The sequence below is a fragment of the Salvelinus alpinus genome, chromosome 3, assembly GCF_045679555.1.
Source record: "Salvelinus alpinus chromosome 3, SLU_Salpinus.1, whole genome shotgun sequence".
NCBI classification, from domain to species: Eukaryota; Metazoa; Chordata; class Actinopteri; order Salmoniformes; family Salmonidae; genus Salvelinus; species Salvelinus alpinus.
In genome coordinates this window covers 31,887,690-31,909,612 of record NC_092088.1, presented here as the reverse complement: position 1 = coordinate 31,909,612, position 21,923 = coordinate 31,887,690, and the positions used below count along the sequence as shown (strand labels likewise).

The window sequence follows — 21,923 nt, the reverse complement described above, 5'->3', positions numbered from 1 at the left end:
GATGCAGAGGAGAGCGGGCTTCTGGATGATCAGGAGAGCAGTGGTCAATGTCGTCAAGACAGCACTGGACCGTGTGGTCAAGATGGCGATGTGGTGGTGGTGGACAGTGCAGGGCAGGACGCAGCAGACAGGGTTTACTTGGACCTCATTCCTGTACGATCGTTCCTCCACACGTCCTGTGGCATAGGGTCCCCAAACAAAGAACCCCCCCGCTCTTCACCCGCCCCCACTGAGGAGCAGCAGGACCTCCCTAGCCAGGTATGGAACCAAATCATTCAGCATCTAAACCCAAGGCTAATACTGTATCCATTGTAATCATGTAAGAATGTCTAAATTATATCTTAAGTAAATTCCGTGAGCATCAATTCATTATATGAATTGAATTAAGCTTAACCCTGATTTTAATACAAAGGTTTGAACAATACCATTGTTTAGTATCTTGTGCTATAAATAATAATGGTATGGATGTTGTTAGAATAAAATGAGAAATGTTTGTACGTGTAGATAAAATAATTCATTAAATGTAATGCATATCTACGTTCCTAGGTTGATTCTAGCGTCTTATCCGAATCAGAGCTTCCACCATCCCACAATGGAGTGGAACCCACTGCTAACACCAACAGACCTGAGCAGGAGCGCCCCCTGTCTCCCAGCCCTTTACAGCCCTATACCCAGGCTCAAAAGACCTCTCTCCTCAGCCAAGACATCCAGAAAAGGGCCAGTCCAGGCATACAGCACCCCCAGGCCCCCAGTACAACCACCCTTAACACTCAGCCCCCCAAAATCCCTCAGAGTCCTGCAGCTACCACTCTTGCATTCAGCCTTCCCCCTCACAGTCCCGAACCTCTCAGAGGCCGGAGTGCCAGCAGTGGAGACCATAGGACCAAAGTCTTATCCACAGGTGAGAAATTAACCAAAGACACAGAGGATATTGGAAAGCAGTGTTAATTGAACAGTCACTCTAATCAAGTAGAAACTTTTTACACAGAGTGAATGGAAACCGGCACACTATAAATATATCTATTTGTTTATCCTGTTCTCCAGGATGGCGTAGCAGTTGGATGTGTGTTTGTCTTGTCCCGTGTAAATAGTCTGTAAATAGTCTGTTTCTTCATTCTTTTCCATCTACGAACTAAATATACTTTCCTGCAACCCGCTTCACCCAATTTGGTACAGATCTGCTATTTTTATACTTTATAACTGGAACCTCCATCAGAGGCTAGCCAGCTAACTAGCTACTAGCTATTAGTCATTGTTAGCCACAGCTAGCGGTCTTCACCTTTAGCTCGGACACCAGCCAGCTTTAGCTCGGTCAATACCTGCCAGTCTGCACAGAGCGATATCAACCCAGAGCATATCGGACTACTCTTCGCTACCACATCACTGGATTCCTGCCGCAAGCTCTGGACCATTACACCGTATCATCGCAGCTAGCTAGCTGCAACCGAGTGGCTATTGTTGGCTAACACCTCTGTCCCGAAGCAAGCACCAGTTAGCCTTGAGCTAGCCTCGAGCTAGGCCCATCTCACGGCTAGCCAACGAAGTATACCAGGTAATTCTTGGGCTACAATACCTATTTTGCCAATTGGCCTGGACCCTTTATTGTCGACACGGAGCCCCGCCTATCCAGCTGATGCCTGCTGGACTGTTCACTAACACGGTACCTCATTTTGTTTATCTGTCGGCCCCAACCTCGAACTCAGGTCCTGTGTGTACCTAACTGACCCTCTCTGCCCATTCATCGCCATTTACCCGTTGTTGTCTTAGCTCTCCCGATCAACACCTGTGATTGCTTTATGCCTCTCTCTAATGTGCCTTGTCTACTGCTGTTTCGGTTAGTTCTTATTGTTTTATTTCACTGTAGAGCCCCCAGTCCCACTCAACATGCCTTAGATAGCTCTTTTGTCCCACCCCCCAGACATGCGGAGACCTCACCTGGCATAACTGGTGCCTCCAGAGATAACAAACTCTCTCATCATCACTCAATGGCGAGGTTTACCTCCACTATACTCACATCCTACACATCCTTGTATGTACATTATGCCCTGAATCTATTCTACCTCGCCCAGAAATCTGCTCCTTTTATTCTCTGTTCCCAACACACTAGACAACCAATTCTTATAGCCTTTAGCCGTACCCTTATCCTACTCCTCCTCTGTTCCTCTGGTGATGTAGAGGTTAACCCAGGCCCTGTAGCCCCCAGTACTACACCTATTCCCCAGGCGCTCTCATTTGTTCCAATAATCTACTCAGCAAACTAGATGCAGTTTATCATAGTGCCATCCGTTTTGTTACTAAAACACCTTATACCACCCACCACTGCGACCTGTATGCTCTAGTCGGCTGGCCCTCGCTACATATTCGTCGCCAGACCCACTGGCTCCAGGTCATCAATAAGTCCATGCTAGGCAAAGCTCCGCCTTATCTCAGTTCACTGGTCACGATAACAACACCCACCCGTAGCACGCGCTCCAGCAGGTATATCTCACTGATCATCCCAAAAGCCAACACCTCATTTGGCCGCCTTTCCTTCCAGTTCTCTGCTGCCTGTGACTAGAACGAATTGCAAAAATCGCTGAAGTTGGAGACTTTTATTTCCCTCACCAACTTTAAACATCTGCTATCTGAGCAGCTAACCGATCGCTGCAGCTGTACATAGTCCATCTGTAAACAGCCCATCCAATTTACCTACCTCATCCCCTTACTGTTTTTATTTATTTACTTTTCTGCTCTTTTGCACACCAGTATCTCTACTTGCACATGATCATCTGATGATTTATCACTCCAGTGTTAATCTGACAAATTGTAATTATTTGCTCCTATGGCCTACTTATTGCCTACCTGCTCATGCCTTTTGCACACAATGTATATAGACTCTTTTTTCTTTTTTTTCCTACTGTGTTATTGACTTGTTTATTGTTTACTCCATGTGTAACTCTGTGTTGTCTGTTCACACTGCTATGCTTTATCTTGGCCAGGTCACAGTTGTAAATGAGAACTTGTTCTCAACTAGCCTACCTGGTTAAATAAAGGTGAAATAAAAAATAAAATAAAAACGTGAGATTTACAGTGACGGAAGACAATACACCTCTTTGAATAGCTTTTGGGAGGCTGTTGTTGCTGCTTTAGTGAAAGTTGATCGTGAACAGATCAAGAAACTGACTGACTCCATAGACCGAAGGCTCATGGCAGTTATTGAAAAGAAGGGTGCTATATTGGTCACTGAATAAACAAGTGAGTTGGGAGAAATTATTTTTGTAATTTAGTTGCCTAATAATTGTGCACAGTAATAGTTTCCTAATAATTGTGCACACTTATATATTCCCCTGAGAAAGACAAAACATTTCCTTTGTTAAACATTCAGGTTTGAGGTTCAACAGCATTTGGATTGACTGAGAGCATTGTTTGTTCAACAATAAAATTAATCGTGAGGAATACAATTAGCCTATTAATTGTGCACGCAGTGTACATGTAAAATGTTTCCTTTTCTTCCTCTTGGTTCCTAGCCATCCCTGGGGCCATCGAGGTGAAGCTGGGGAAGAACAGAACGGAGGCGGACATGCTGCTCTACACGGAAGAGCGTGACCGGCTGGAGAGAGAGAAGGAAGAGATAAGGAGCAGCCTAGTCAACCTGAAGAAGGAGAGGAGGGAGACCAAGGAGGAACTCAGCACCTGCCAAGGTATACCATCAACCCCTTGTGTTGTAGCACAACACATGGTTAGCCTTTACACAAGGGCTCTTTCTCAATTCACCTTTCCTCCATTGCTTGCATCCTTTCTCCTCACCTCCCACTGTGCACAGATTGGTTTTAATCAACGTTGTTTCAAGCTAATTTGTTAACATATTGTGACGTGGAAACAACGTGGAAAATACATTGGATTTGAAAAAAGTCATCGACCAGTACTGTTTTCATCTAATTTCAACCGGCATTGTAAACATTGAAATTAGGGTAAAACTTCAACTTAAATACATTGACTTAACCTGATTAACAGGTTGTTACATCAATCTAATTTCAACATAATCATCAAAACTATGTATACGTGGAATTTGCTTTAAATTCAATGGTATGTTTGAATCAACGTCATGCCATCAACCTAAATATAGAAGGGTATATTGAAATAAAATGTGACGCCACAGTCCAACAGTGACTCTTACTGGTATATGAGGAGTAATGCACTTCAGTGAGAACAAGTCTACCATCCAGATGCCTACTTCTATGTATCCTGCTTAGCATTGGAAACAATCTGAGTTCGATTCAGCTGAGCCATCGTATTTAGACATTGAGCAGCTTCCATACTCATTTGCGCAGACTACCTAATAACATGGAATAGTTGAAAGTAACTAACTTTTGTTACACAAGCTGTATGTGAAAGAAAATGTGGAGTGAGGTTGGGTTTATGTAGGCTACATTGGCATCTGATTTGCCCAAAGGATACCATTTCAACTTGAAGCTAGGCATACTGTCAATCGTTCATGGTTGATTGGATCATTAGAAGTTTAGAAGTAGTTACCATTAGCCCTATAAATAGCTAAGTTCATAATACACAGAACATAAATATAAACGCAACATGTAAAGTGTTGATACCATGTTTCATGAGCTGAAATAAAAAATCCCAGAAATTTTCCATACACACAAAAAGCATATTTCTCTCAAATGTTGTGCACAAATTTGTTTACGCCCCTAGGTGAGCATTTCTCCTTTGCCAAGATAATCCATCCACCTGACAGGTGTGGCATATCAAGAAGCTGATTAAACAGCATGATCATTACACAGGTGCCACAGATGTCTACATTTTTGAGGGAACGTGCAATAGGCATGCTGACTGCAGGAATGTCCACCAGAGCTGTTGCCAGAGAATTTAATGTTCATTTCTCTACCATAAGCTGCCTCCAACATAATTTTTGAGAATATGACAGTATGTCCAACCGGCCTCACAACAGCAGACCACGTAATAACTACGTCAGCACAGAACATCCACATCCGGCTTCTTCACCTGCGGGATCATCTGAGACATTCCACCTGGACAGCTGATGAAAATTAGGAGTATTTCTATCTGTAATAAATTATTTTTGTGGGGAAAAACTCATTCTGATTGGTTGGGCCTGGCTTCCCAGTGGATGGGCCTGGCTCCCAAATGGGTGGGCCTGTGGATAGGCCAAAAGTATGTGGACACCGGTTCGTCGAACATCTCATTCCAAAATCATGGGCATGGACCTCGCTTGGTGCATGGGGGATTTGTCATGCTGAAACAGGAAACAGGATGGGTGGGCCTGTGGATAGGCCAAAAGTATGTGGACACCGGTTCGTCGAACATCTCATTCCAAAATCATGGGCATGGACCTCGCTTGGTGCATGGGGGATTTGTCATGCTGAAACAGGAAAGGGCCTTCCCCAGACTATTGCCACAAAGTTGGAAGCACAAAATTGTCTACAATGTCATTGTATGCTGTAGCGTTAATATTTCCCTCCACTAGAACTAAGGGGCCAGGCATGAACCATGAAAAACAGCCCGAGACCATTATTCCTCCTCCACCAAACTTTACCATTTGGCCTATGGGCAGGTAGCGTTCTCCTGGTATACGCCAAACCCAGATTCATCCGTCGGACTGCCAGATGGTGAAGCATTATTCATCACTCCAGAGAACTTGTTTCCACTGCTCCAGAGTCCAATGGCGGTGAGCTTTACACCACTCCAGACAACATTTAAATCAAATCAAATTGTATTGGTCACATACACATGGTTAGCAGATGTTAATGCGAGTGTAGCGAAATGCTTGCGCTTCTAGCTCCGACATTGCAGTAATATTTAACAAGTAATCTAACTATTCCTCAACAACTACTTAATACACTCAAGTCTAAAGGGATGGAATAAGAATATATACATATGGATGATCGATGGCCGAGCGGCATAAGCAAGGTGCAATAGATGGTATAAGGTACAGTATATACTTATGAGATGAGTAATGTAAGATATGTTAACGTTATTAAAGTGGCATTGTTTAAAGTGGCTAGTGATACATTTATTAAAGTGGCCAGTGATTTGAGTCTCTATATAGGCAGCAGCCTCTCTGAGTTAGTGATTGCTGTTTAGCAGTCTGATGGCCTTGAGATAGAAGCTGTTTTTCAGTCTCTCGGTCCCAGCTTTGATGCACCTGTACTGACCTCATCTCCTGGATGGTAGAGGGGTAAACAGGCAGTGATCTTTTTAGCCTTCCTTTGTCATAGGGTGCTGTAGGTGTCTTGGAGGGCAGGTAGTTTTCCCCCGGTGATGCGTTGTGCAGACCGCACCACCCTCTGGAGAGCCTTGTGGTTGTGGGCAGTGCAGTTGCCTGACAGGATACTCTCGATTGTGCATCTGTAAAAGTTTGAGGGTTTTAGGTGACAATGTGTCTTCATAGTCCCCGCTGTTCCATAAGGTGTATTTTTATCTGTTTTTTAAAATCTGATTCTACTGCTTGCATCAGTTACTTGATGTGGAATAGAGTTCCATGTAGTCATGGCTCTATGTAGTATTGTGCACCTCCCATAGTCTGCTCTGGACTTGGGGACTGTGAAGAGACCTCTGGCATGTCTTGTGGTGTATGTATGGGTGTCCGAGTTGTGCCAGTAGTAGTACCTCTCACAAATACAAGTAGTGATGAAGTCAATCTTTCCTCCACTTTGAGCCAGGAGAGATTGATATGCATATTATTAATGTTAGCTCTCTGTGTACATCCAAGGGCCAGCCGTGCTGCCCTGTTCTGAGCCAAGTGTAGTTTTCCTAAGTCCCTCTTTGTGGCATCTGACCACATGACTGAACAGTAGTCCAGGTGAGACAAAACTATGGCCTGGCTTATCTCAAAGCCAGTGCCATGTCGTTAGTAAAGATCGAAAAAAGTAAGCGGCCTAGACAGCTGCTCAGAGGAATTCCGGATTCTACCTGGATTATGTTGCAGAGGCTTCCATTAAAGAACCTCTGTGTTCTGTTAGACAAGTAACTCTTTATCCACAAAATAGCAGGGGGTGTAAAGCTATAACACATATGGTTTGGGTGGTGGACATTGTTGATACACACAGGAAACTGTTGAGCGTGAAAAATCCAGCAGCATTGCAGGTCTTGACACAAACCGGTCCGCCTGGCTCCTACTACCATACCCGTTCAAAGGCACTAACATTTTTTGACTTGACTATTTACCCTCTGAATGGCACACACACAATCCATATCTCAATCGTCTCGAAGTTTAAAAATCCTTCTTTAACATGTCTCCTCCCCTTCATCTACACTGATTGAAGTGGATTGAACAATTGATATCAATAAGGGATGTCATGAAAAGTTCTTAATGTTTTCTATACTCAGTTGAATATTCTATTGAATATAGGATGAAAAATATGTTTTATGTTTCTATGTGGAATTCTCAATACAATTTCAACGTATACATAATTATGTGGAAATTAGATTTAACAACCTGTTAGTCAAGTTAAGTGAATGTATTTAAGTTGAAGTTTTACCCTAATTTCAATGTTTACAACGCTGGCTGAAATGAAATGAAAACAGTACCAGCGGAAGACTTAATAAAAAATCGAATGTATTTTCCACGTTGATTCCATGTCAAAATACGTTGACAAATTATGTTGAAACAACGTTGAATTAACCAGTGTGTGCCCAGTGGGCTCCTCAAAACGCATTGGAGAGGAAGGCCTGAGGGCGGGGACCTTGGACATCTGCAAAGCTGATGTTTTGGCAGTGTCGGCGGTGTAACTGCGGTGTGAGCGGCTGCTTTCGAGTGTCACAAACCACTCCCTTTCTTATTATCCCTAGTATGCTATAAGTTAAAAACGGCGGTATACAGTGTAGACTGTGTCGCTGATCGAATGACTCGAATGTAATAAATAAAGAATATAAATAATAAGACACTCATCTAAAGTGAATCGGTGCCGCTCCCCCATATTCCTCCTCAAGTTTACGAAGCACTGTTCTCATCCTCTTGTGGGCATGATTGATGCATTCTAGTTTCCCTAACTCAATGCCTGGGAAGGGATCTAATTTGACAACTGCCTTGTATGCAGTACTGTCACCATCTGACAGCATCATATTAGGCTCTTCTAATTAGCTTTGCAGCACTCTCCATTGACTATAGCCCTCTCTGAATCTCTGCAACTAAAGTGGGGGGGAAAGTACCTTACCTTCCCAACTAAAGTGGGGGGGAAAGTACCTTACCTTCCCAAGTTCTCTCACGTCACCCCGCTCCTCCGCTCTCTCCACTGGCTTCCAGTTGAAGCTCGCATCCGCTACAAGACCATGGTGCTTGCCTACGGTTCCTTTTGTCCAGGTGGGAAAGGGCAGTGTGGAGTGCGATTGAGATTGCAGTATGTGAATTGGAGTGGGTCTAAGGTATCCGGGATGATGCTGTTGATGTGTGCCATGACCAGTCTTTCAAAGCACTTCATGGCTACCGACGTGAGTGCTACGGGGCGGTAATCATTTAGGCAGGTTACCTTCGCATCCTTGGGCACATGGACTATGGTGGTCAGCTTGAAACATTACAGCTATTACAGACTCGGTCAGGGAGAGGTTGAAAATGTCAGTGAAGACACTTGCCAGGTGGTCCGCGCATGCTTGGAGTACACGTCCTGGTAATCCGTCTAGCCCCGCGGCTTTGTGAATGTTAACCTTTTTAAAGGTCTTGCTCACATTGGTTACCGAGAGCATTATCACACAATCATCTGGAACAGCTTGTGCTCTCATGCATGCTTCACTGTTGCGTGCCTCGAAGCGAGCATAAAAGGCATTTAGCTCGTCTGGTAGGCTTGCATCAATGGGCAGCAATGGGTTTCCCTTTGTAGTCCGTAATAGTTTAAGTCCTGCCACATCTGACAAGCGTCAGAGCCAGTGTAGTAGGATTCAATCTTAATCCTGTGTTGACGCTTTGCCTGTTTGATGGTTCGCCTGAGGGCGTAGAGGGATTTCTTATAAGCGTCCGGATTAGTGTCCCGCTCCTTGAAAAAGGCAGTTGTAGCCTTTAGCTCGATGTGGATGTTGCCTGTACTCCATGGCTTCTGGTTGGGATATGTATGTACGGTCACTGTGGGGGATGACGTCATCGATGCACTTATTGATGAAGCCAATGACTGAGGTGGTATACTCCTCACTGCCATTTAATGAATCCCGGAACATATTCAAGTCTGTGCTAGCAAAACAGTCGTGTAGCGTAGCATCCCCGTCATCTGACCACTGCTGTATTGAGCGAGTCACTGGTACCTCCTGTTTTAGCTTGTAATGGGAAACCAGGAGGATAGAATGGGAAATCAGGAGGATAGAATTATGATCAGGTTTGCCACATGGAGGGCGACCTTCTCTTCCAATACGGTTAGGAAGGCAAGGAGATGAATTGCAGAAGGACGAGTTGAGCCAATTAAATTCCTAAATGCATAGGCCTAGATTCAATCAAAATATGCGTTAACCTGTGTTGGATGACATCTGCAAAGCTGATGTTTTGGCAGTGTCGGAGGTGTAAATGCGGTATGAGCTGACATATCGGTGAGCGGCTGCTACTGCATTATAAGTTAAAAACGGCGGTAGACGTTGTAGACTGTGTCGATGATCGAATGACTCAAATGTAATAAATAAGAAATATAAATAATAAGACACTCATTTCTAGAGGTGAATCGGTGGACTCTTTTTCCACCCCGATTCCTTTTCCTTTCTTTTCTGTTTTCTGTTCGCTTTTTCTACATGTGCAATGGATATGAAATTAGCATAATGTTGTACTTTATGCATGCAATTCATTCCAAGGAAATAGGCTACACTTTCTGTTAACTAATACCAGTGTTTTCCATTGTTGGTGACATTGACAAACACACTTGCGACTGCCCACTATTTATACATTGACCACGGCAGATGGCCAACTGATTTCACGTGTGGAGGCTAAAATAGGTATAGGTTATTAATCACTTTCTCTAGAACATCAATTAAGAATTCATAAATTAAGATATTATCCTCAAATTATTATGGCCAAAGTGCAATCACAAGAATGGCATTGGGCATGCCATCAATTGATAAATCATAGGCTATTAGTGAGTAGTCTAAACTTTCTATCAGTCTAATCGAGGTGTAGACAATGGGTGTGTTCGAGTAGTAATGCTAACGAAGCCGACTGTAGACGAACGTCGACGAGTGAAGTTGGGGGAGTTGCATCTGTGACAGCCGAAAGACAGACACTTTAGTGGTTCTTCAACAGAATGGCCCAGATCAACTTGGCAGTGTCAACATAGCAGCTATTGTTTATAAAAGTTTTTCTTTATAATTGTCTAAATCAATGTTTCTATACCCCCATATTTTTTATTTTTTTAACCTTTTATTTAACTAGGCAAGTCAGTTAAGAACAAATTCTTATTTTCAATGACGGCCTAGGAACAGTGAGTTAACTGTCTTGTTCAGGGGCAGAACGACAGATTTTTACCTTGTTAGCTCGGGGATTCGATCTTGCAACCTTTCGGTATATATCACACTCTCACAAACTGAAATATAATGTGTGTACAATAAATTGCTTAGAAAGAGGTCTCAATTATCTCTAATTTGTATCCCCTGTAGCTTTAGAATCGTAGCAAAATGTATTTGGTCATGTTCGCATGGGTCAACCAAAAACACCCTATTGATTAGTTGACATATAGTATTTCCTCACTAGCCAGGCGATGGCTGCATGTTGCAGTTGGTGAGAAGCAAGTACAGCGACTTGAAGGCGACTTCATCCAAAAACTGCATGACCTTTGATCACATTGTAAAGTTAATGCAGTCAACATGTAGGCCCAAATGTAACACACTTTGAAAGGCAGTGACCAACTATGGTTACCGACTTGACAAAATGGATTCGCACGAAAGCGCCCAATAAAACTTCACCCATTCGAGTGTTTGAACTTGTAACACGGCTGCAACGTCTAACGCTGCTGCATGGGATTTGCCGGATGATAAAGTCGGTGTGGATTTGTTGCATCCAATGGCAATGTCCGCAATAGGTATAACACCAGGAGCCGCTTGTGGATTTGACAGCTCTAATGCAATTCCACCTCCGACACTCAAAACAACCGCTATGCAGAATGTCGGCTAAAGAGGATCTGATTGAATCAAGCCTTTATTTAGTGTCTATGCTGTTTTTTAAGACATTCAAGTATAAAAGACAACTTCATGTGTAATCTTTGTTTTTGTGTGTTTTATCCCCTACTAAAAAGGTGCACATTTGGCAAATTCTTAATTATTCTAGCCAAGATCGAACAGTTAACGTGGTTTAACATGATGCTTGTTTCATGACTTTCCCTCTGCATATGCCATATGTAGCTGTAAAGTAAACAAGCATGTCACTTAAAAACATTCTTAATCACTGAGATCATGATTGGCATCCACATGTCATTATGATTGGAATTATGTCAGGTTTGACGTTCTGATTGACACATGTCCATGTTACTCAGACCCGGCGCAGCAGGCCTCCCTGGATGCATGTCTGAAGCAGAAGGAGGAGGCGTGCCGGGAGGCGGAGCATTGTCGGGTGGAGGTGGAGCTACGATTGATGGATGTGAAGGAGAGTCTGAGGAAAGCAGAGGCTGGGCCTTTCGTTCTGGGCACCACATTGGACAGCAGCCTCCTGGACACACCCATGGTGTGTAGGTTAACACTGCCTATAAAAAATTTGACCCTGGATGCTGATCTTTGGTAAATTACGTAATTAATTTCCCCCACTTAAGGACAGGCACCACAGGTTAATAGTTATTTTTTTGATTTACTCTAATCAGACTGAAACTTTACCAGTTGAAAGTATACATAAAAACAATATATTTTTGTATTATATGTTTTATTTATTTAATATTAAAATATGCAAATGAGCCAACACCTTAAATATGCCCTTATTTGCATATTACAATAATCCGTTTTTCAACACATTGCTTCAAGGCAGAATATTTTTGTTTTATTGTGATAAGACATTCCATGGTCAGACTTTTACAGAACAGCTTATCAAAATGTTGTAATTTCAGGGAATTATAAAAAAATAAAAAACACTTCACATGTATGCATATTTTGCATATAATTACATTATTGCAAGTTACAGTTGCAAAATATCCCAAAATTAGAAAATTGACAGATGGAAGCAAAATCACAATTTTTGCCTGTGGTGCCTGGCTTTAAGATTAGGATTGGAGGAGGGGATGCTGATCCTAGAACTGTACCTAGGGCAAACTTTACCCTGGATCCTGCATATGAATACCATGCTATTGTTTGAGGAGAGTGCACAATTTTGAACATGAAAAGTTATTAATAAACAAATTAGGCACATTTGGGCAGTCTTGACACAAAATTTTGAACAGAAATGCAATGGTTCATTGGATCAGTCTGAAACTTTGCACATACACTGCTGCCACCTAGTGGCCAAAATCTATATTCCACCTGGGCTGGAATAATACATTATGGCCTTTCTCTTGCATTTCAAAGATGATGGTCCAAAAAAAATACAAAAGAACGGTTGTTTTTTTAATTTTGTATTATCTTTTACCATATCGATTGTGTTATATTCTACATTCCTTTCACATTTACACAAACTTCAAAGTGTTTCCTTTCAAATGGTACCAAGAATATGAATATCCTTGCTTCAGGGCCTGAGCTACAGGCAATTAGATTTCGGTATGTCATTTTAGGCGAACATTTTAAAAAGGAGAGGTTAACAATAAGTAGTCAAATAATGATGGCACTTCTGAAAGCCAATTTCTCGCCATAGCCTGCTGAATTTGCAAGATAACACTTCTTTCAATTTAATTTCGGCACAAACGAAAATGTGGCAAAGAAACACCCATGTATTGATGTTTCAGCATTGTCTCAATGAAGAGTTTGGCGTTCGACTAGCCACATGCGACATGCACGTGCAGTTACAAGCCTGCTGGAGTTAGCGGCTGGCAGACGAGCAATATCCAACGTCGTAATACGGATGAATCCTGAGCTGGAATGTGAAGCTAGCTGAAGCTTGAGAATCTTGAGAAAACCCTGAGTAGATCTAGCTTGCATCGTAGTATGCCCCTCAGCATCACTAAGTTAACTAGCTAACTTTGATAAACATTCAGAATAAGCATTCAGTTCTTGACTTTCTTGTTACAGGCGAAAGCAGCATCCATGGGCCCCCCACAGACTCCCTCTCCCCCCACAAACTATGGGGACTCCTCTCCTGTCAACTCCGCCACCGCGCTAAAGAATAGACCCCTGTCAATCATGGCATCCAGCAAAGGCAACGTCCTGCAGAAGGCTAAGGTCAGAGGTTATTGCCCCCCCCCACACACAGGCATTTGAGTACTTTATTTGGATCTATAATGAAGGAGAACCCATATTTTTAAAGGTCATTGATGTATGCACTTTTTGAGTTGGATGGATGTCCATTGGTTGGTGGACCATTGTTGATACACACAGAAAACTGTTGAGCTTGAAACACCCAGCAGCATTGCAGTTCTTGACACTTACTACCATAGGCACTTCAATATTTTGTCTTGCCCATTCACCCTCTGAATGGCACACACACAATCCATCTCAATTTTCTCAAGGCTTAAAAATGCTTATTTAACCTGTCCTTCTCCCCTTCATCTACACTGATTGAAGTGGAGTTAACAAGTGACATCAATAAGGGACCATGGCTTTGACCTGGAATCACCTGGTCAATCAGTCATGGAAAAAACAGGTGTTCTTAATGTTTTGTATGCTCAGTGTATGTTGTTGATATGATCACACACAAACACACATTTTACTAATTTACTCACACACATACAGTGGCAAGATAAAGTATGTGAACCCTTTGGAATTAACTGGATGTTGGCATAAATTGGTCATCAAATTTTATCTGATCTTCATCTAAGTCACAACAATAGACAAACATAGTGTTCTTAATTTAAACCTCTTGAAGCTAGGGGGCAGTATTTTGATGTTTGGATAAATAACATTCCCAAAGTAAAATGCCTATTTCTGGCAGATTAGGATGGAAAACACTCTAAAGTCTCAAAAACTGTCAAAATATTGTCTGTGAGTATAACAGAACTGATATTGCAGGCGAAAACCTCAGGAAAATCCAACCAGGAAGTGCTGTTTTTCTGAAACTACTCTGTTCCATTGCAAGCCTATCCTCCATTTAAAGGGATATCAACCAGATTCCTTTTCATATTGCTTCCACAGGGTGTGTACTGTCTTTAGACATAGTTTCAAGCTTTTATTCTGAAAAATGAGCGAGAATGATCACATCGTGTCAGTGGACAGCCAGTTGTCCTTAGATTTGTTCATGCGCGCACCACTGGTAGCGAGACATTTTCTTTCTCTCTTGTTTTGAAAAGTTTACCGTCCGGTGGAAATATTATTGATTATTTATGTTAAAAACAACCTGAGGATTGATTATAAAAAACGTTTGACATGTTTCTACGAACTTTACGGATACTATTTGGAATTTTCGTCTGCCCGTCGTGACCTGCACGAGCCTGTTGATTACTCAACAAAACGCGGCAACCAAATGGAGGTTTTTGGATATAAAAATAATCTTTATCGAACAAAACTAACATTTATTGTGTAACTGGGAGTCTCGTGAGTGCAAACATCCGAAGATCATCAAAGGTAAGCGATTAATTTTATTGCTTTTCTGACTTTCGTGACCAAGCTACTTTGCTGCTAGCTGTTTGTAATGTTATGTCTACTGAGAGCTGTCCTCACAAACGCTTGGTTTGCTTTTGCTGTACAGCTTTTTTTTCTAAATCTGACACGCCAGGTGGATTAACAACAAGCTAAGCTGTGTTTTGCTATATTGCACTTGTGATTTCATGAAAATTTAATATTTTTAGTAATTTAATTTGGCGCTCTGCAATTCAGCGGATGTTGACGAAAATGATCCCGCTAAAGGGATCGGTGCGCCAAGAGGTTTTAAACTAATAACACAGAAGTTATTGTATTTTTCCATATTGAATACATCATTTAATCATTCAGTGCAGGTTGAAAAAAGCCTGTGAACACCTAGGTTAATGACTTCTCCAAATGCTAATTGGAGTAAGGAGTCAGCTAACCTGGAGTCCAATCAATGAGACGAGATTGGAGATGTTGGTTAGAGCTGCCTTGCCCTGTAAAAAACACTAAAAAAAATTGAGTTTGCTATTGACAAGAAGCATTGCCTGGTATCAACCATGCCTCGAAAAAAAGAGATCTCAGAAGACCTAAGAGTAAGAATTGTTGACTTGCATAAAGCTAGAAAAGGTTACAAAAGTATCTCTAAAAGCCTTGATGTTCATCAGTCCAAGGTAAGACAAAGTGTCTATAAATGGAGAAAGTTCAGCAATGTTGTTACTCTCCCTAGGAGTGGCCGTCCTGCGAAGATGACTGCAAGAGCACAGCGCAGAATGCTCAAGGAGGTTAAGAAGAATCCTAGAGTGTCAGCTAAAGACTTACAGAAATATCTGGAACATGCTAACATCTCTGTTGACGAGTCTACGATACGTAACACACTAAACAAGAATGGTGTTCATGGGAGGACACCACGGAAGAAGCCACTGCTGTCCAAAAAAAACACTGCTGCACGTTTGCAGTTTGCAAAAGTGCACCTGGATGTTCCACAGCGCTACTGGCAAAATATTCTGTGGACAGATGAAACTACAGTTGAGTTGTTTGGAAAGAACACACACTGTGTGGAGAAAAAAAGGCACAGCACACCAACATCAAAACCTCATCTCAATTGTGAAGTATAGTGGAGGGAGCATCATGGTTTGGTGCTGCTTTGCTGCCTCAGGGCCTGGACAGCTTGCTATCATCGACGGGAAAATGAATTGCCAATTTTATCAAGCAATTTTGCAGGAGAATGTTTGGCTATCGGTCCGCCAATTGAAGCTCAACAGAAATTGGGTGATGCAACAGAACCACGACCCAAAAAACAGAAGTAAATCAACAACAGAATGGCTTCAACAGAAGAAAATACACCTTCTGGAGTGGCCCAGTCAGAGTCCTGACCTCAACACGATTGAGATGCTGTGGCATGACCTCGAGAGCAGTTCACACCAGACATCCCAAGAATATTGCTGAACTGAAACAGTTTTGTAAAGAGGAATGGTCCAAAATCTCTCCTGACCGTTGTGCAGGTCTGATCCACAACTACAGAAAACGTTTGGTTGAGGTTACTGCTGCCAAAGGAGGGTCAACCAGTTATTAAATCCAAGGGTTCACTTTTTCCACACTGCACTGTGAATGTTTACACGGTGTGTTCAATAAAGACTTGAAAACGTCTAATTGTTTGTGTTATTAGTTTAATTAAGAAGATTGTGTTTGTCTATTGTTGTGACCTAGATGAAGATCAGATCCAATTTTATGACCAATTTTTGCAGAAATCCAGGTATTTCATAAGGGTTCACATACTTTTTCTTGACACTGTACATTTACTCTGACTTAGTACTATTCTTACACTAGCCAGAGGAAAGGAGGCAAAATGCAAGACGATTGCAATACTGCCTCTGAGATTGACATCCTTTAAAGCAGTGGTTCTCAAACCTCTCCTCGGGGACCTCCAGCCATTCCATGTATTTGATTTATTCCTGAGCTAGCACATCTGATTCAACTGATCAAGCTCTTGACTAGTTGAGTGAATCAGGTGAGCTAGTTCGGAGCTACAACAAAAGTGTGAAACGTCTGGAGGTCCCTGAGGAGAGGTTTGAGAACCAGTACTTTGACTGATTGGTGACCACTGATTTAATCTACAAACATTTCTGTAGAAATCCAACGATTAAAGCCTTGAGCTTCTATTTTTATTTTATTTTTTCGTCTTGGGCTGTTGGCGGTAGGTGTACTTGAATCAACTGCCCTACACGCCAGGTAGGCAAAGTGTTCCCATTTTGAACCATTTGATTTGGACATGGGGAGCTAAATCAACGCACCTACTACTGACCAATCGGATTGCTCAAATCACTGTGCCTGCAGCTTCCACAACCCCACCCACAGCAAAGTTGATACTAACCTATGTGAGATTTCATAACTTTTAAAACCATGACCAGATAGAGACAGTCAAAGAAAACAGCAAAGAGTGAGTTTGTGTTTAAGTTTTTATTCAGCACTGTCAACACTGTTTTTTTCCAACACCTTTCCAAATGTGCTTCTCCCTACAACCAGCACTACAGCTGCAATGAATGAGTAGCCAAGTATATTGATAGGCCGGCATTTTTATTATTAGCGGCTTGTCGTGTATTTTAATATCGAGGAATATTTAACTTCAAAGGAACAACAACATTCATTTGTGCATGAGACAGAAATAATGTGGTTCTTCTCGAGTTTCGTCATCAGGTGGAAGACGTTGTCCCTTCTCTCTGGTCAGTCTCACCGGTGGGAGAGAGCAGGGACTTTAAGAGGCGAGCCCTCTGCTGCTCTCTCCCTCCCTCTGCTGAGACTGACCATCAGATGCATGCAGGTACCATTAGTCTGGTAAAATAAAAAAGTACATTATTTAAATGTATGCTCAGCAGTGCCTCGCAAGTAATAAAACAACTGATCTATTTTGTTGTCACGTAGCTCAAGTTTTGAAATATAATATAGTCTGAGAAGAACAATATTGTCAGGGCAAGCATAGCAAATATGCTGTGATAATGTATTAGGCCTACTGCACAAACCTCATTCCTGCAGAACTGTTTTTATTAGGTTAATGCTGCGTAGGTTTACATTTTTTAAGTCATGTTTAAAAAAAAAAAATAATAATAATAATATCTGAGCGGTAGACCTCGGCTTGCATTTTGACTCCGAAAGTGATCTTGACTCAGAAAAGGTTGGTGACCACCACTTTAAAGGCACAATTATTTTTGTTTTGGTCCTGTTTTCAGGGATAAGGCTGAAGAAATGTAACGTCTCAAATTAATTAATTGGAGCTATATGAAGAGCCATAAGAACAACTTAATAGCTTCAAACAATGTAAAATACAGAAACTATCATGGTTGGTATTAACGCTGTTCTCTCTGCACACACAGGAATGGGAGAAGAAATCCACCACCTAGGGGTGAGCAAGACTTTCCCTTTGAATATCTGATGACATTTGAGGTCATCATTATGACCCATGGCCAGGTCAGGTGCTATGCTTTGGCAAAGAGTGGCTGCACTGGGGGGCTAGGGAGGAAAAGGACGCCACCCTCACCACCTCCCTGCCCCTCCACCTGCCTCTGTCCAACCAGAGAATAGGACAGAAACGAATGGCTCCACAGAAAGCCAATTAGAGACCAGGCACACCTGTCTACTGGAAAACCAATGCCACTGGACAATTCTAGATTTGAAAACGATTTAAGTAGTTTTTTTTCATAAAGTCACATTTTCATATTGTCACATTTTAAAAAATGTTTAAAGAGGTTTTTTGATAATATACAGTATTCTTTTTGGAAATATGGAGCCACTTTCCTCTTACACCAGCATGCCACAGGGGACGACCCCCCCCTACTAGGTCTACCATTCGGTACAGGCTGATAGCCAAGATGTAAATACATATTACACTGTTCTGTTAACTTTTTGAGTTGTATGCTAGCTAAAACTTGCACTTTTATTCAAATAAAAAAACTTAGTACTGACAAATACTTGCTTTCTGATACATTTTATGTGCATTTCATAATGGAATTTAATTTCAAGTTGCCGGCACAGTCAAATGGGTCTTCATGAACAGTCCTCTATTTATACATTCATAACGTAAATCAGATTTAAAAAAGACAAACAATTCATACATCATACTCATGTTGACACAAACACATTTCTCTGTATATAAACAAGTCATTTTTATATTTGCATACTGTAGCTAAGAATATATATATTTTGTTTCAGTCAAAAAATACTAAAGTCTTCTTCTTTCCAGAAAGAAGATGCATTCAATCAATCAAATGTATTTATAAAGCACTTTTTACATCAGCAGATGTCACAAAGTGCTATACAGAAACCCAGCCTAAAACCCCAAACAGCAAGCAATGCAGATGTAGAAGCATGGTGGCTAGGAAAGCACCCTAGAAAGGCAGGAAACAAGTAAGAATCCTAGAGAGGAACCAGGCTCTGATGGGTGGCCAGTCCTTTTCTGTTTGTGCCTGGTGGAGATTATAAGAGTACATGGCCATTTAAGGCCAGAATGTTCTTCAAGATGTTCAAACGTTTATAGATGACCAGCAGGGTCAATAATAATCACAGTGCTTGTAGAGGGTGCAACAGGTCAGTTGGCTCTTCATAGCCGAGCATTCAGAGGTCAAGACAGCAGGTGCGGTAGAGAGAGAGAGTTGAAAACAGCAGATCTGGGACAAGGTAGCACGTCCATTTAACAGATCAGGGTTCCCTAGCCGCATGGCGGAACCGTTGAAATTGTAGCAGCAGGGTGACCAGGTGGACTGGTGACGGCCAGGATTCATCAGGCAAGGAGGTCCTGAGGCATGATCCTAGGGCTCAGGTCCTCTGGGAGGGGAGGGAGAGAGAGAATTAAAGCGAGCATACTTAAATTCACACAGGACACCAGATAAGACAGGAGAATTACACCAGATATAACAGACTGAACCTAGTCCCCCGACACATAGACTATTGCAGCATAGATACTGGAAACTGAGACGGGTGGGTCGGGGGACACTGTGGCCCCTTCCGACGATACCCCCGGACATGGCCAACCAGGCAGGATATAACACCACCCACTTTGTCAAAGCACAGCCCCCACACCACTAGAGGGGTATAGCCCATGAAAATCTTCTCCACCGCACAAACCCGAGGTGGCGCAAAACCGGACAGGAAGATCCCGTCTGTGATTCAACCCACTCAAGTGACGCACCCCTCCTAGAGACGGCATGGAAGAGCACTAGTAAGCCAGTGACCCAGCCCGCGTAATAGGGTCATAGGCAGAGAATCTCTGGAGAGAGACAGCAAGGGCAGTTCGTTGCGCCAGTGCCTTGCCGTTCACTTTCGCGCCTGGGACAGACTACACTCAATCATAGGACCTACTGAAGAGATGAGTCTTCAGTAAAGACTTAAAGGTTGAGACCGAGTCTGCGTCTCTCACATGGAAAGGCAGATCATTCCATAAAAATTGAGCTCTATAGGAGAAAGCCCTGCCTCCAGCTCTTTGCTTAGGGACAATAAGGAGGCCTGCGTCTTGTAACCGTAGCGTACATGTAGGTATGTACGGCAGGACCAAATCGGAGAGATAGGTAGTAACAAGCCCATGTAATGCTTTGTAGGTTAGCAGTAAAACCTTAAAATCAGCCCTAGCCTTAACAGGAAGCCAATGTAGAGAGGCTAGCACTGGAGTAATATGATTCATTTTTGGGGTTCTAGACAGGATTCTAGTAGCCGTGTTTAGCACTAAATTAAGTTTATTTAGTGCTTTATCCGGGGAGCCGGAGAGTAGAGGATTGCAGTAGTCTAACCCAGAAGTGACAAAAGCATGGATTAGCTTTTATGCATAAGTTTTTTAACTAAAAGTTTCAGGTTTTTGCAATGTTACGAAGATAGAAAAAAGCTGTCCTTGAAATATTCTTGATATGTTCGTCAAGAGAGATCAGTGTAACGCCGAGGTCCTTCAGTTTAATTTGAGGAGACTGTACAACCGTCAAGATTAATTGTCTGATCCAACAGCAGATCTCTTTGTTTCTTGGGACCTAGAACTAGCATCTCTGTTATGCCCGAGTTTAAAAGTTTTTTAAAAATGTGTCCGAAGACCCATACTAGCGTACTACATACTTAAACTGCATTCTATATACTCATCGTCGCATACTATTTAGCACATACCATTTATTCAAAAGTATGCCGTTTTCCACGTCCGCAACACCTGATTGACTGAGTAGGTGGGGCGGGGCCAAGTGCGGGTGGATTTTTCCAAATTCAACAGACATGTATCGCATTAACCAGCCTGATAATAGCTCATTTCCAATTTGATTAATTTCTCTACTCTGAATAAAATAGGAATACTCAGGCTGGTTACAGGCAGACTATCACATACGAACTATACCGTAGTAGACCATCTATCCTATTTAAATAGGCACAAACAAATAATTTGGTTCCATTTCAATATATTTATTATTGAAACCAAAGTGCTGTAACATATAAATTAAATAAAAAAGTACACACACCAAATGTTCAACTCAAAAGGCCATTGCACATAAAAACGTGGACAGTCGGGTGGGTGCATCGCAAATTTAGAACCACTGGACAGCAACATAATAAACGAAAGCGCTGGTTATTGGAAACGAGATCAGAATGACTGCTAAGGCTTGATCCATAAATTAAATTATTCAAAAGGTAGCCTAGCCTACAAACAATCCATATGTTCAAATCAAAAGGCCTATTTAACATGACATCAATACCGCAGCCACATCCCGAGTCCCCGGTGCCGACACATTCAGAAATCAAAAGATGGTTTTGTATTTAGTTTAAAAGGTCTGACGAAGGCCAAGAGAACAAAACACTTTACAGTGAGAAAACAGAAATCTACTTTGGGTAAATAAAATAATACTTCTGTTTTCAAAGGTGTAGCCTACGATGAAATACTCGTGATCATTTTAAGGAGAACAAAAACTACTAAAAAGCTTTGGGCATCTTCCCAATTAAGTAGCCTAGTTTTGTTGTTTGGCTACTTGAAGAGAACTAGGGCCTATTACACTCAGCTCACCTCTTCCAATGCATTGTGGAAAAGTGTACATCAAATTCTACTAGATAAAGAGTGGAAATTAGTATAAGATCCTGGAATTTAAACCATACTCAAGTTTCAAAATGTCACATACTACACTACATTAACAAAAGTATATGGGCACCTGCTTGTCAAACATCTCATTCCAAAATCATGGGCATTAATATGGAGTTGGTCCCCCTTTGCAATAAATAGGCCATAGAAGCGAAGTAATTGCAGTTTAGCAAATTAACATTGGAGTGATAGATGTGCAGATGATGATGTGCAAGTAGAAATACTGGTG

At 42.0% G+C, this 21,923-nt stretch overlaps 1 protein-coding gene across 3 annotated transcripts in view; it reads left to right on the top strand.

Annotated features, from left to right (window-relative positions):
* The window catches only part of afap1l2 (actin filament associated protein 1-like 2), a 157,477-nt gene extending 138,910 nt beyond the window's left edge, over positions 1-18,567 (top strand). For 2 of the 3 annotated variants that reach the window (XM_071391066.1, XM_071391065.1), the window contains exons 14-19: positions 1-258; positions 547-901; positions 3,507-3,680; positions 11,445-11,632; positions 13,117-13,266; positions 17,976-18,567. In XM_071391066.1, the coding sequence (XP_071247167.1) occupies positions 1-258; positions 547-901; positions 3,507-3,680; positions 11,445-11,632; positions 13,117-13,266; positions 17,976-18,002 (1,152 nt within the window). In that variant the 3' untranslated portion in view covers positions 18,003-18,567. The remainder of the gene's footprint in view (positions 259-546; positions 902-3,506; positions 3,681-11,444; positions 11,633-13,116; positions 13,267-17,975) is intronic. The other variant, XR_011673920.1, reaches the window with a different exon arrangement.
* The last annotated feature ends 3,356 nt before the right edge of the window (positions 18,568-21,923 follow it).